The sequence below is a fragment of the Melozone crissalis genome, unplaced genomic scaffold (genome assembly GCF_028551555.1).
Source record: "Melozone crissalis strain CALT ecotype California unplaced genomic scaffold, PUWL_Pcris_2 ptg000046l_1, whole genome shotgun sequence".
Taxonomy (NCBI): Eukaryota; Metazoa; Chordata; class Aves; order Passeriformes; family Passerellidae; genus Melozone; species Melozone crissalis.
In genome coordinates, this window is record NW_026535824.1 from 10,840,001 (window position 1) to 10,854,628 (window position 14,628).

Below are 14,628 nucleotides of genomic sequence, written 5' to 3' on the forward strand. Positions count from 1 at the left end.
CTTCACCACCCGACCTAGATCTTGCCCATCAAGAACTTTCTTGAAGGCTTCCCGATATATGGTCAATTTGCCAAACGATAATCACGCTTTGATGACTTTCTGGAATTGGAGCTTTAACTGTCCCTCCTTGGGCAACTTAGCACACCTGGCAGGATGTTCAATTCCAGTGGCACCTACTAGTCCTTCATGACCTTTCACGGAGGGACGCCTTTTATCACTAATCTGCTTTGCCATTGTAGTTGGAATATGCTCCGCTATAAGTTGGTTGATATTCCGCTTACTGGCAAACTCATCCACCAATTGTACCGGAAGAGCCTCTTTCTTCCTCCCCAGTCCATACCCGTTTGTGGGCCCCTCAGGCCAATGACTCTTTGGGATGAGAAGCAGCAATCCGCTCCACATTTCGCACAAGAGGATGTCTTATTCTCTTGTGCAGACCCAGGCCAATCTTAGTAGCGAACCCACATTGGCACACCTCACAGACCCATTCCCCAGTGGGAGCCACACACACCACCCCCTTGCAGCGCGGGATGTGACAGGAGATACTGTGGCATTTTAGATTTTGCTTACCACATTTTGAACACCTGAAAATGATCCTTCTCTGTCCGTGTGCCCTTTTGAGATGGTCAATCAGCCCCAACATCCTAGTAAACCAGGTCTCACAACAAGGACAAGATGGTTGTTTGTCAGGCATGGACACGACAGGTGTTCTTGGCGTTATACCATCACCTTCAGACCCGTGAGGAGCCTCGGGTGTTTTGGGCTCTTTACTACCTCCCATCGTGCTCTCAGCCTCAGGTGTTTTGGGCTCTTCGGTACCTCCCACTGCACTCTCAGCCTCATCCTGGGCCATCCCCATAGGGGAGATCTCATAGGGCTCAGGGAGTTGCCCCAAACCCTACCAAACATCCACATGATGTACACCATCTTCTTTAACAATTTTGGAGTTAAAAAACTCCAAACTTGCAAGATCGAATCCCTCTTCCCTGGGCACAGAGGGCATAGATGGTAATTTGGCATCAATGACCCTTAGATCTAATGGGTCAGTCTGAGTGGTAGTCGAGATATAACGCAAAGCCATTTTGTCAGTCCGGTAAGCAATAAAGTGACAAGTCCAAGTGAGGGTAGAAGCATATAGTAGCTGACCCTCTCTCAAACTACCAACTGTGTCAACAACAGCCCGTGGACAAGGCTCTGTGCAACAGCGAACTAACTGTGCCAACCTTTTTGTTTCAGCGATTCGTGAAACTATTGTTGGGTGGTGAGTCCAACAATAGGGAGGGCTGATATGTGCCCTCTCCCACACTGGGGCAGAAGTCGACTCAGTTACCACGAGGGTATCCGGCAGGACCACGAGGAGGTGCGACTTCCGCGGCTATGCCCAGTTAGTAAATATAGTTACTCCCGCCGTTTACCCGCCCTTCATTGAATTTCTTCACTTTGACATTCAGAGCACTGGGCAGAAATCACATTGCGTCAACACCCGCCTCGGGCCTTCACAATGCTTTGTTTTAATTAAGCAGTCGGATTCCCCTGGTCCGCACCAGTTCAAAGCCGGCTGCTAGGCACCGACTGAGGCGGGGCGCTGGCCCAGGGACCCTCCCCCGGGGACCCTCCCCCGCACAAACTGCTCAGCCGACGCCGGCTGCGGCTGCGCGCATGCTGGCTGCACACCGCGGGAACCCCATTGGCGGGAACCGCTGGGGCGGTGGTGCGCAACGATGACGGCTGCCACTGGGGCACCGGCCGCGGCAAGGTGGAGGGCGGGCGGAGCGGGGGGCGAGCGGCGCCCGCCACAGCCGGGGCGATCCACAGGAAGGACCCGGTGTGTGTCCAGAGTCGCCACCGTGCGCGCGCATGCCCCAGCGCCCGGGCGGGCCACGCGGAGCGCACTCACCCGCGCGCGGCACCTCGTCCAGCTGCGGCACGCACCCAGCCCCGCTTCGCGCCCCAGTCCGACTAACCCAGCCCTTAGAGCCAATCCTTATCCCAAAGTTACGGATCCGGCTTGCCGACTTCCCTTACCTACATTGTTCCAACATGCCAGAGGGTGTTCACCTTGGAGACCTGCTGTGGATATGGGTACGACCCGGCATGAGACTTACACCCTCTCCCCTGGATTTTCACGGGCCAGCGAGAGCTCACCCGATGCCGCCGGAATCGCGACGCTTTCCAAGGTGAGGGCCCCTCTCTCGGGACGAATCCATTCCAAGGCGCCCGGCCCTTCACAAAGAAAAGAGAACTCTCCCCGAGGCGCCCGGCCCTTCACAAAGAAAAGAGAACTCTCCCACCAGCTTCTCTGGGATCGGTTGCGTCACCGCACTGGGTGCCTCGTGGCGCCCATCTCCACCACTCGGAGGATTCGGGGATCTGAACCCGACTCCCTTTCGATCGGCTGAGGGCAACAAAGGCCATCGCCCGCCCTTTTGGAATGGCGCTCACCTTATCGCTTAGGACTGACTGACCCATGTTCAACTGCTGTTCACATGGAACCCTGCTCCACTTCAGCCTTCAAAGCTCTCATTTGAATATTTGCTACTACCACTAAGATCTGCACCTGCAGCAGCTCCACCTGGGCCCACGCCCCAGGCTTCGAGGCGCACCGCAGCGGCCCTCCTACTCGTCGCGGCCTAGCCCCCGCGGGCCTCGCACTGCCAGCGACGGCCGAGTATGGGCCCAATGCTCCAGCGCCATCCATTTTCAGGGCTAGTTGATTCGGCAGGTGAGTTGTTACACACTCCTTAGCGGATTCCGACTTCCATGGCCACTGTCCTGCTGTCTAGATCAACCAACACCTTTTCTGGGCTCTGATGAGCGTTGGCATCGGGCGCCTTAACCCGGCGTTCGATTCATCCCACAGCGCCAGTTCTGCTTACCAGAAGTGGCCCACTGAGCACTTGCATTCCACGGCGCGGCTCCACGCCAGCGAACTGGCTCCCTTACCCATTGAAGGTTTGAGAATAGGTTGAGATCGTTTCGGCCCCAAGACCTCTAATCATTCGCTTTACTGGGTAAAACTGCCCATTGCCGAGTGCCAGCTATCCTGAGGGAAACTTCGGAGGGAACCAGCTACTAGATGGCTTGATTAGTCTTTTGCCCCTAGACCCGGGTCGGACGACCGATTTGCATGTCAGGACTGCTACGGACCTCAACCAGAGTTTCCTCTGGCTTTGTCCTGCCCAGGCATAGTTCACCATCTTTCGGGTCCTAGCATGGATGCTCACGCTCCACCTCCCCAGCCCCGCGAGGGGGCGGCGGGCGAGACGGTCCAGTGGTGCGCCCGGGGCTGCCAGGCGCGACACGCACCCCGGGATCCCACCTCAGCCGGCGCGGGCCGGCCCTCACCTTCATTGCGCCGCGGGCTCTCGACAATGGTCCCTGACTCGCGCACATGCTAGACTCCTTGGTCCGTGTTTCAAGATGGGTCAAGTGGGTAGCCGACATCGCTGCGGACCCCGGGTGCCCCAGCGCGGCCCGTGAGCCTGGCCCGGCAGCGCCGCGTGGTCAGGGTGCACTGAGGACAGTCCACCCTGGTTGACAGCAGCGCTGGAGACTGGCAGGCCCAGCCCCCACACCCCTGCGCGAAACGCCGTGCTGCGAGGATGCCACTCCCCCCCCCCCATGAGAGGCAGGGAAATGATGTCCCCCATCACGGCGCCACTGATGTGGGGGGAGGAGGGCGCAGTGGCAGTCCTTTCCCTCGGCCCCGGGATTGGCCGAGACCTGCTGCCCGAGGGCTGTAATACCCGCCGCTGCTCGCGCAGCACTGGACCACCTGCCCGTCGGACCACCTGCCCGCCGGAGGCCTTCCCAGTCAACCTGGAGCCGGTCGTGGCGCACCGTCGCAGAGGAAATGTGCCCGGACAGCGCCAGCTGCCGGCTGGGCGGCAGTCCCCAGACCAGCCTGCCTCCGCGGGCAGGGTTCGCCCAGGGGACGGAAGGGAGGCGGAGGCGAGGTTCCACTGAACCCGTGCCGACCACAACTCGCCGGGTTGAATCCTCCGGGCGGACCATGCAGGCCCCACCCGTTTACCTCTTAACGGTTTCACGCCCTCTTGAACTCTCTCTTCAAAGTTCTTTTCAACTTTCCCTTACGGTACTTGTTGGCTATTGGTCTCGTGCCAGTATTTAGCCTTAGATGGAGTTTACCACCCGCTTTGGGCTGCACTCCAAAGCAACCCGACTCCGAGAAGTCCCGGGCCCAGCGTGCCGGGGGCCACTACCGGCCTCACACCGTCCACGGACTGCGGCCTCGATCACAAGGACTTGGGTCCCCCGAGAGCGCCGCCAGGGATTGGGACTTCTGTACGCCACATGTCCCACACCCCACTGCGGGGCAGGGATTCGGCGCTGGGCTTTTCCTGCTTCGCTCGCCATTACTGAGAGAATCCTCGTTAGTTTCTTTTCCTTGGCTGACTTATATGCTAAATTCAGCGGCTTGCCATGTCTGATCTGAGGTCGCAAGGCCAAAGCTTGGCCGCACCTCCTGGCCCATGCAGCTCCTAAAGAAGCAGCATGCCAACAGGCCAACAGCCAGCCAGCTTCTCCCACCTACCAGCCTCACCTTCCTCCCCACTGGCGCCCTCGCACCAGGGGAAAACAAAGCCAGAGGGAGAGAAGCAGAGACAGAGTGCCCCATCCCGGAGATGAGAACCGAAAAGGGAGTGTGGCAGAGACAGCCCTGATGGGGGACCAGGTGGCACGTGATGGCCTTGGTGGAGAGAGAGAGAAAAGCCATGGTGCTATTTGCGCCCCGAGACCACAACAGAAGAGGAGGAGGGCAGGCGAAGGGAGGAGGGGGTTGGAACATCTGTCCCCAGCGCTCTCGCCTCACGCGCACGCACAGTGGCACAGTACCCCTGCAGTACCCACCTGCAGACAGCCGTCCACGTGGGGGGGAGGCTGGGGGTGAGGCCTGTGCCTTATCTCCCTCTTGTCCTCTCCCTTCTCTCGGCCCACGGCGGTGCTTTCAACGCTGTCTCTTACTCTCCTCAGCTGCCACCACCACCGTACCGCGGTACGGGCCCTGCAAGGACAAACTCTGCCCCAGTGGCTCACTCTGGGAGTGGGGAACTACGGAGCAGTCCTTGAGTCTGCATATAGGGGGATGAAAGCCCTGCGCGGCAACAATGACGATGACAGCCATGACGATGATGATGCCTGCTGGGTCACAGGGAAAAAATTGAGGCCGCCGAGGGAAACGCATCCCTTGCCAAACCCCTGACCGCCTTCCCTCTGGGCACCGGTGAGCCACCATCACCACCGCCGCTGACCACAGTCAACTTGCCTGTGAGGCAACCCCAGCTGAACCACCGTGGTGGCCGCTGGACGGCGACTGATCGTCAAGCAACACTCAGATGGGCGTAGCCCTGGGAGGAACATGGGGCCGCAAGTGTGTTTAAAGTGTGGATGACCAATGTGTCCTGCAATTCACATTAATTCTTGCAGCTAGCTGCATTCTTCATTAACGCACGAGCCCAGTGATCCACCACTGAGAGTTGTCTGGCTTTCAGCACCGATCCCGCACCCGTGGAGGGGCTGGGACCGCTCACATGGGGCACCCCTTTCTCTTGTGCTGAGGACGTGCGGGCGCGTGCCTGGCTTTGACCGTCCGTACTTGATAGTCAGGAGTGCAGACATAGGAGATCCAGCCACACTGAACTGGAATTCTTCCTCAAACCTCCCCACTATGGTGGCACTGAAGGAGATCTGAGCAGTCTGGGTCCCGCCTGGTGCAATGATGCCCTCCTCAGGCGCAAACTTGAAGCAGAAGCCCATGTTTGCAGTTGAAGGGCTATAGGTGAAGGGAGCATCAATAGCTCCTAGGTTTATCAGTTCCACCTGCAGCAGCAAGAAAGCAAAATGGAAATACATGTGGAATCTTCCCTTCTTGTGAGTTATTGTCTAATGATGCAATTAATACCCAGAAATAGCAGACGATGCTATGAATGGCAAAAAAATACAACAGGACAAGTTCTGCCCTTTTTCATGCAAAGCAGTGGCAACTCCACAGAACTGGAGTCCACAACCCTGGGGTTATCCCATGGACACAGAGCAGTGCACCTCTGATCAGCTACACCAAGTTCATTCAGACCTGGCCCTGAGAGCAACATGGGCTGATTGCAGCTCTGTGTAGTCAATCACCCCAGAGCTGCTGCTGCCCCACTGAGCACAGCTCCAACAGCATCATCTACTCATCCACCTTTTCCCATGTCATGAAAACAATACACTGATTATGAGGCATCAGCATCAAAATGTATAGACAGCACCATCTTTTGGTAAGAAAACTCAGCATGTCTTTGCCTCCCACAGCCAAGCTTTTGGAAGTGTCTGGCATGATGTAGTGCCTCATTTTCTACCTCTTTCAGCTGCTCTCTCTTTGGTTTTTTTTGCAAACTTGACACTATTGGGGAGGAGGCAAATAGGTAGAAAAATGCTTTGCTTTATTCCCAGGAACACTTTTCTCTTTCTAGAGCCAGAGATGCACCAAGGCTGAAGTGTGGTGAGGGACTGGTCAGCAAGGGAAAGAACTCGCAAGTCCTTTGCAAGGGCCAGCACTGAGCCAGGAGGCTGGATGGCTTTCCTGTGACTTGCAGCAATAAGCAGGAGACACTTGACTGGAAGCTGTCTGCAGTGGACTGAAGCTCAAAGTCAGCCAGTTTCTTCCAGCTGCTTCTGAACAGCCCAGTCCAAAGGTGCCTTGTGTCTGGCACTGCCACAAAAGCCTCTGAACATCCCTTTTTGACCCAGGCTTCGTTTCATGTGCCAAGGGGTTGGTTTGCAGCAAGCCTCCCAGCTGATTCCCAAGGAAGGAACTGGGCCTTCATGAACAACAGACACACCTTTCAGACCCTCCCAGATTTCACCAGTAGATCAAATATTCCCTGCTCACAAATGCCCAGGTTGGCAGCAATTCCACACTTCCACCAGGCTTGCTCCTCCCTCAGGAGCCATCAGGATCCACCCCAAGCCCTGCTGCTCACCTCATAGACATGGGGGGTGTCAATAGAAATGTTCCCAAGGTTCAGAGTAGGAGAGCTGAATTCTTCCAAGGGTCCTTGGCCTTCCCCTGAGAGGTGCAGGGGCAGCCTGCTCTCACAGCCTGGGGAGAGATGTCCATTGCAGTACAATCATTCCCTCTGTTATACTGGATTTTCCAGGCTGCCTCAGTGCTAGTCCCTGACTCTGAGCTGGATGCAACCAGCTCCTGATGCTGCAGGAGAGGATATGGACCCTCCTCTTCCCTCAGCCTTGGGGCTGACTTCTAATTTCTAACCCATTCCTTGGGCTGCTTTCCAATTTCAGCCACCAGTCTGCTGAGTTTAAAACATCTCTGCTGCCTTGTAGTGACAGGCCAAGGAGTTACAGGTATAAATTGAAAGAAAGGAAATTTAGGTTAGATATTAGGAAATTTTTTACTCTGAGGGTGGTGAGACACTGGAGCAGGTTCCCCAGGGCTGTTGTGGAGGTTCCAGCCCTGAAAGTGTTTCAAGCCAGGCTGGATGGGGCTTGGAGCTACCTGCTCTAGGGGGAGGTGTTCCTGCCCAGAGGCTTTTAAGGTCCATTCCATCCTTAACATACTCTGGTTCTATGCTGTCCTTCCCATGCACTTAGTGGAGCTTTGAAATCATTTAGTGAAGGCACAAAGCTCCTACAGAGTTTGGCAATTCCCAAACTACCTGGCCCAGGAGCACAGGACATTTTTGCCAAAGTCCCCAACTCCTGACACTCAGCACTGCGTTCTGTTTCCACAGACAGAGCTGCAAGGGCTCAAATCCCACAAAGGGAGAGAGGCACGTGCTGGCCAAGGCTGCTCCTTCTACCAACAGCCTGGGCTCAGGGGGGCTCAGTCACCTCTGCTCTGCTGCTGTCTGGGCACTGGGAGGTGATCCAGGCTCAGGGAACACAATTCTAACTCAGCTCCTGCTGCCTGATGATGGATCCATGTCAAATGGACCCATCATCCTGGAGGCCAGGGGCCTGCAGGGGCTGAGTGCTTGTTCACTAAAGCTGTTCTGCTCTGCAGCTCTCTGGCCTTTGAAGGAATACTGCCAAAGCCATGGCATGAAAACCTCTCCCTGCACTGCCTGGGCTGTTCTGGGATCAGTCAGGCACACACAGCATTCTGAGCCCTGGCCTGGCACAGGAGACTCCCTGGAGGCTGCAGGGCCAGGGGGGATGTGCCAGCACTGCCCTGCTGACCAGGGACTCTTCCCAGCACTTCCATGGGAGCCCAGTGGGCTCAGGCTTGCACCATGGCTTCACTGAGGGGGAGAGAAGCAGGGCAAAGGAGCTGTACCTGAGATGCTGCAGTAAGCCACACTTCCATACTCCAGTGCTTCCAGGGGTTTGAAGGTCACCTTGATTTTGGCCAAACAATTCGGCCCAATTTCTCCCTCCTACAGCAGAAAGAGACAGCAAAACATTGCTCTGCAAACTTCACATTTCTTGTTTTCAACCACACTTCTGTAAGCCTCTGTTTAGAGCATTAGTAATGAGTGAACAACACAAGGAGCCCAAGGAAACACTCCAAACCCAGCTCAACACAGCGCTGGAAGCTCTCAATGCTCAGCTGTTCAGCTCCCACTCTCCACAATACTCCTGCTGCTCTGACAAAGGCTCTTGGTCACATCATGCTGCTGTCAGCAACAGTGGGATGCGACTGCCACTGTGCACTGGTGGCTCTTCACAAGAAGAGAACATGATCCCTGTCCTGGGTTGACTATATGATGCTTTTATCCCAAATCGTCTTGTTCTGTTTATGCTGAATAATAAGTGTTGCACCTTTAAGACCTGTTGCAGAGAGTGAAGGGAGGAGAGAAGAAGCAGCAGTTTGTTTTCAGACACTGCACTCACTCCTCCACACTCCTGCTTCTGGACTGCATTGTCTGCAGATGGACAGACAGCGGTTCAGAGCTCTCCTTTGCTTTTAGTTAATTTAGCTTGCTGAGGCAAAGAAGTTCCCTGGACTGTGGGGTTTTTTTCCTTTCTTTGGACCTGTTCAAACCTGCTCTGGACTGAACACCAGCAGAGCACCAACAGCTCCACCTGTGGCCACCAGGCTGGGCCTGGCCTGTGACATTTCCAGGACCAGAGGGACTGATCAGAGACTGAGTGAGCTGAGCTGCAACCTGGGGAGGGACTTTCTCAGTTTGTCATCTCTTTTGGAGCAGCAAGGAGTTTTATTGATTAATACTGTTTAGGCTTTATTGTTTAATAAACCGGTTTTTTCCACTTCAAGGAGGTCTTTTCTCCAGGACAGGTTGGGGGTAGGGGCCGATTGAATCTGCTTTCCTAGAGGAGCCCCTTTGGGGGTTCTCTCCCAAATTTGCCCGGAACCAGAACCTTGGAAATAAAAATATTAGTTTAACCTGTATTGAAAGAAAGCAGAGGCTGGCATTATTCTAGCGTTTACTCCAAGATGAGAAGGGATGTTGCACTGTGCAGACACCAGGCATTCATTGTCTCTCACAATGCCAGTACTCAGAATCAGGGCTCTGTTTGATACGAGGACGTGGTGGTTTGCTTGCAGAAACAGAAAAGGAAAAGGTTTTCTGTCCCTGTGTGCAGGACAACTCCAAAGGCCCATTTCAACCTTCCACCCTTGTGTCCAGGCTCACAGAGGACACTGGAAGGGACACTCAGAAATAGTGCAAGGTGTGGTTACAGGAGGGGATTGGCATTTCCATGATTAGCCTTAGGCTGAATTTGGCCTCACTTTCCCAGCAAACCATTGCAAGCTTCAGGTCAGAATGTGGCCTGGCAGTGCTCCAACAGCCTCTGCTGAACCTCATGTGTGGGGGGAGCCCCTACCTACAAGAACTGCTCCCTGTGGACACTGCAAGGACACGCACAGAGTGCCCTTGAGCTCAGGCCCTGGCAGCACAGCTTGGCCTTGTCAGGCTCCCAACCCTGCCTTGAGCTTCCAGGGCAGAAATGCTTTTAGCATTTGGCATTTTTAGGCAAGCTCTGCAGGTGCACCAGAAACTCAATGTCTTCCCTCCCAGCACATTGAGCCAGCTGAGGATCTGCCCAGTGACCGCAGCCGGGGGTAGAGTGGGTGGGAGGAGGAAGAGGGGGAGGAGGATGAGGAGGATGAAGAGGAGGAAAATGAGGTTTTCACCTATCACTTACCATTGGCTCAATGAAAAAAATGTCATCAGAGAACAGCATGGGGTCTTGGTGCAACTTTGCCTTCTCCCCCAGGAGCCTCAGGAGGGCAGTGTGATCTTCACCAGAGCCCTTCTCCTTCCCTGTTTCTTTCCCCTCCATTGATTTTTCCAGCCACAGCTCTCTCCGTGTCCACAGGAATCGATGCTGCCTGCAGCCACAGGAGAGACAAAGCCAGCAGACTGTTTAATAAGCCACAGATTGGCAGAGAGAAGTGTGAGTGCAGGAGAGCAAAGCACCTGGGGAGGAGCAGGAGTGTGAGAGATGAGTAATGTGATGATTTATCAAAAAGCAGGATGCCCCATTGCAGGGAATGATTGGCAGCTGACTCCATTGATTCACAAGGCTGAACAGTTGCTTTATTAAACTATATTATGTTACATTGTACTACACTATATTAAAGATGCATACTATACTACAAAGAATACTAAAGAATACTAAAGAAAACTTGTGACTGTCTCCAGACAGCCAGGACAAAGCTTTTTCCAATTGGCCAAGGAAACAAAACAGTCCTCAGCAGAATCCAACTGACAAATCATTTCAGGTAAAGAATCTTCCTAACACATTCCACATGACAGAGATAAGAATTGTTTTCTTTCTTTTCTCTGTGATTCTCCAGGAAAAAAAAACCTTGGGAGAGAGAATTATGTGTTTCTGTTCAGAGAATGTGAATACCACAATGATTGACTCTCACAATTAACAGACAAATACCATGTATAGAAGTTAAGAAAAATTTCTTTTACCCCTCAGTTGCTATCAAGGGACAGCTGGGGTTGGGATATGTGGGAGGGTCGCCTTGTCACTACAGTGACATCTGACCTCCAATCAAGATTTGAGGAAGTAAACTCTACCACTGGACACTGAAGATGGAGTCAATGGACAGAATTTTGGGAGGGGCTAAAGGGTTAAAAGGCAAAACCTCCATTGTGTGGGAGAGCACATGGTGCGGAAAATCCTTTGCTCCTGGCGCCATAACATTTTCTCTATTCAGTCTTCTGTTGCATCTTTGATAAGGTTTAATAAACCTCTCTCAACTTATGAAAAGGGAGTGGCTATTTCTCCCAAGCAGCAGCTCCCCAGTAAGGGCTGACCCCAAGCCATGGGGGTCCCAGATGGATCAGAGGATAACTTGTTGTTCACTGGCCCAGCAGGGAGTTTTACTCCACACCTGCAAGCTCAGGAGAGGTTTCCAGAGCCAGCAGCCCTCAAGAGAACCTCCTGGCTCAAAGCCTCTGCCCAAAAAACTGAGGGAGAATCCACCAGCCACTTCAAGTGGTTTTTCCTACCACTGAGCTGCTGGGGAGGCAGGACTTCCCTGGGGAGGGGAGACAAAGCTGGGTCACAGCTACATGCTACCAGCACTGTAAAAAAGTCACATTATATGATTGGCTTTTCGCATATATGAAAATAAAACATTGGTCTGTTCTGTTTCAGTCTCTATGCAATATTGCATAGGGAAATGTAAGACAACAACAATTAGAAATCAATCAGATAATGCACATGACCAATGACACATCTGCAATCATACCATTATCAGTCACTACAACACTGAACTGTCATCCCAGAGTCTGCGACAGCTGATGAACTTTAAAACAACAGAGAGCTGGAGAACTCGTGTCAAGATTCATGTTTCTCCAAACTCCCTTTGAAATCAGGCTCAGCTATCATACATGGTCAAATTGCCAAGCCAAAAGGACTTGAATACTTTTTGATGCAGAAAACATCTGGGCTGATTGTCAATCATTCCATTCAAGTAGAGCTAGAACTTGGCCAGAGTTCAATCTCTAATTGATGGATACCACTTAACACATTTTAAAACAAGACTCTTAAAAACAGAAATTATGAATAGGAAACCTGAGGATTAAAGATCAATCAAACCATTAAAGAATTGAATCCCTCCAAAACTTCTGTCAGGACAGAAATTCTTCAAACACAGCAAACCTCCTGAATTCTCGGCTGAAGTACTCTATAATAACTGAAAAAATAATAACTGAAGAAAACCACCAAACTGGCAACCTGGATTTAAAGGAAACCTAAAAAACATGAGTAGTTAAAAAACAAAAAGACAAGATTCTGAAGAGACACGTGTCTTGTAGATGATCACACAAAGAGACAGTGAAACACATGAAAGCTGGCTGTAAATATTACAACAAGACCTTGATAATAATTCTTATAATAAATTCTGAGAATTCTCACGATATAATCAACTTATCAACAGGAAGTGTTTGAAGGGGTTATGACAACTTTTTTTAAGTATTCATATAGCATTAATAACAATCCTTATTTATCAGTATCACCTATAAAATCTAAAAATAACAAAGATTACAAACTCAATACCAACAAAATTCTGAATCATTGGAGAATCAGCTGGTGACCCCACAGATAGGATCTGATTGATATTTCTCAAATGCTCTGTCTTCAGAGACATTTCAGGTAATTGAATCATTACTAATACTTCTATCTTTCTACGGTGGTTTCCTTCCCTGAGAGGCATTTTGCACAACAGAAGATTTCCATTTATATCATATTTGGAATACCACTGATTTGCACTGGTTTCCCCTTTTTTCTGTATCTTGGGCAAAAACCTGGCTGCTTTCTCACTTTACTCTGATTTTGGACAGCTTTTTCACGTGTCCATCTTTTGCATCTGAAGCCTGATCATCTGGTAAATGCTGTTTCCGTCACTTCTGTGGGACCGGGCTGCTGCGGAGTTCGGCGCGACTCACATAACATGCGCTGCACCCGCGAAAAATCTCCCGCTTGAGATTCTGATGGAGGCTGAAACTGTGTGCTGGCTGCCGGGGCTGGCTGCGTGCCCGCTGCCGTGGGACCGGAGCAGGGCCGGTCCCTCGGGCACCCCCTGCACCCAGACCGCGCCCGGTCTCTGCTGCTGCCCTCACGGGAGTGCGGATGCCCCGCCCCGACCGCGCCTGCCCTGCGCTTCTCTCGGCGCAGGCGCGGTCTGGGGAACGCCCCCTGTGCCCGTGACCGACACAGCCGCTGCCCCGGTCCCCGCTCGGCCACGTCCGTGCCGCGTCTGCGCACTGGGAAAAACCTGCCCCGCTCCGGCTGCCGGGTTTGTGCGTCATCACCGGGCGCCTGCCGCGCTCCGTGGCGGTCGCAGGGACGCTGCAGCCGTCCCGTCCCGTCCGCCTCAGTCCCGCCCGGCGCGGCTGCCGCGGCCCGTGCGCGTTCCCCGGGTGCCGCTGCCCGCCGCCATCGCAGTCGCGTGGGTTCTGCCCTTCGCGCGCGGCTTTGGCACCCCCTGCGTGAAACCGCCGCCGCCGCCATTGCGCATGCGCCCGCCGCTGCCGCCAGCCCCGCGCCTCCCGCTCCCGCGCTCCGCCCGGCCCGGCCCCGCTCGGCGCTGTCCTCGCAGCCGCCGGCCGTGCCCTGCACGCTGCCGACCGCCCGCTGCTGCGATCGCGGGCACCGCCGTGCGCGCTATCGCCTCCGCCGTTGCTGTGCCTGCAACTGCCCCGCTGCCCCCGTGGGCCCTCGCCGGCCTCCGCAGCCCCCACGGCCGCCTCTGCGGCCCCCCCGGGCTGCTCCCGGCCGGCGCCGCCGTGGCACGGGTTCGCCAGTCGCCGAGAAGCGGCTCTGCCCCGGCTTCCCCGACCCCCTCCGCCCTCCTCTCCCTGAGAGTTCTGGGCGTTCTGGGGACCCATGGGACCCTGGGCACTCTGGAGATGATGCCAATTCCTCCCACACCTGTTTGCTAGGGATTACCTTTACCCCTCCCTGGTCGGTAAGGGCAACTGCCGCCTGCTGATGGCAGAATGACTTCCCCCATCCTCGAGAGAATACTGCTGCCTGCTGATAGCTGGCAGCCCCCGCGGAATTCCACGAAATTGCCTCTAACATTACCCTTGCTGGGGATAAAGGCTTCAAGGCCGTTTTATCTTTTTTCAGAGATTTTCACAGGGTGTGTGGCTGCCATGCCCTGTAGGGCTGACAAGATGCTGGGTTGTTCCTGGGAGCATGTCCCCCCCATGTTCTCAGTTTTGACTTTTCTTACCAAAGGCTGAATCATCTGCAAGGTCAGTCCGGAGTTTGCCCTAGTCACCATCCAGCAGCTCGCAGGTGAGGGTTTCCAGGGGCGCTTCTGGTCCTCCTCTTTCCGGGTCGAGCTTGAAATGAATCTCAGCAGAGGTCGAGATGTTCTTTCTGGATTTTTCCCTTGAGAGTGCCTGTTTCCTTTCCTTCTCAGGCTGGGTTTCAGCGGCTGATGGCTGTGGCGTGGCTGCTTGCCAAGAGCCCACCTGGGTGCCCTCTTGGAGCCCACCAGGGACGCCAATGTCTCAGGGTCTCTTGCTGCTCAGAGTGACCCCAAGAAAAGTTCAAAGTCTCTTTTCCCAGCCTGACGCTTGAAGGAGTCAGGGCTCTTCATTTCTCAGTCTCAAGGTTGTTTATTTTATCTTATGAAGCCCTAAAGCAGATAGCCTTCCAGAAGTAATG

The 14,628-nt window shown here is 53.9% G+C and overlaps 1 protein-coding gene and 2 pseudogenes across 1 annotated transcript; all 3 read right to left on the minus strand.

The window, feature by feature from the left end:
- Nucleotides 1-4,461, minus strand: part of LOC128943572 (28S ribosomal RNA) — an 8,111-nt pseudogene extending 3,650 nt beyond the window's left edge.
- An 886-nt stretch (nucleotides 4,462-5,347) lies between these two features.
- LOC128943551 (5.8S ribosomal RNA) lies at nucleotides 5,348-5,500 on the minus strand (annotated as a pseudogene).
- A 292-nt stretch (nucleotides 5,501-5,792) lies between these two features.
- On the minus strand, nucleotides 5,793-10,718 carry LOC128943535 (hydrocephalus-inducing protein-like). The gene is made up of 3 exons (XM_054286452.1): nucleotides 10,135-10,718; nucleotides 8,300-8,399; nucleotides 5,793-5,841 (listed from the first exon to the last, which is right to left on the minus strand). Exons 1-3 carry the CDS (start codon nucleotides 10,270-10,272, stop codon nucleotides 5,813-5,815), a joined length of 267 nt encoding a protein of 88 aa, XP_054142427.1. The 5' UTR covers nucleotides 10,273-10,718; the 3' UTR covers nucleotides 5,793-5,812.
- Between the last annotated feature and the right edge of the window lie 3,910 nt (nucleotides 10,719-14,628).

Coding starts and splice junctions, on each gene's coding strand:
- LOC128943535 (XM_054286452.1), bottom strand. CDS start 10,272: ATGGAGGGGAAAGAAACAGGGAAGGAGAAGGGCTCTGGTGAAGATCAC. Junction 8,400..10,134: donor TTTTTTTCATTGAGCCAATG/GTAAGTGATAGG, acceptor TTTCTGCTGTAG/GAGGGAGAAATTGGGCCGAA. Junction 5,842..8,299: donor GGCTTACTGCAGCATCTCAG/GTACAGCTCCTT, acceptor TTGCTGCTGCAG/GTGGAACTGATAAACCTAGG.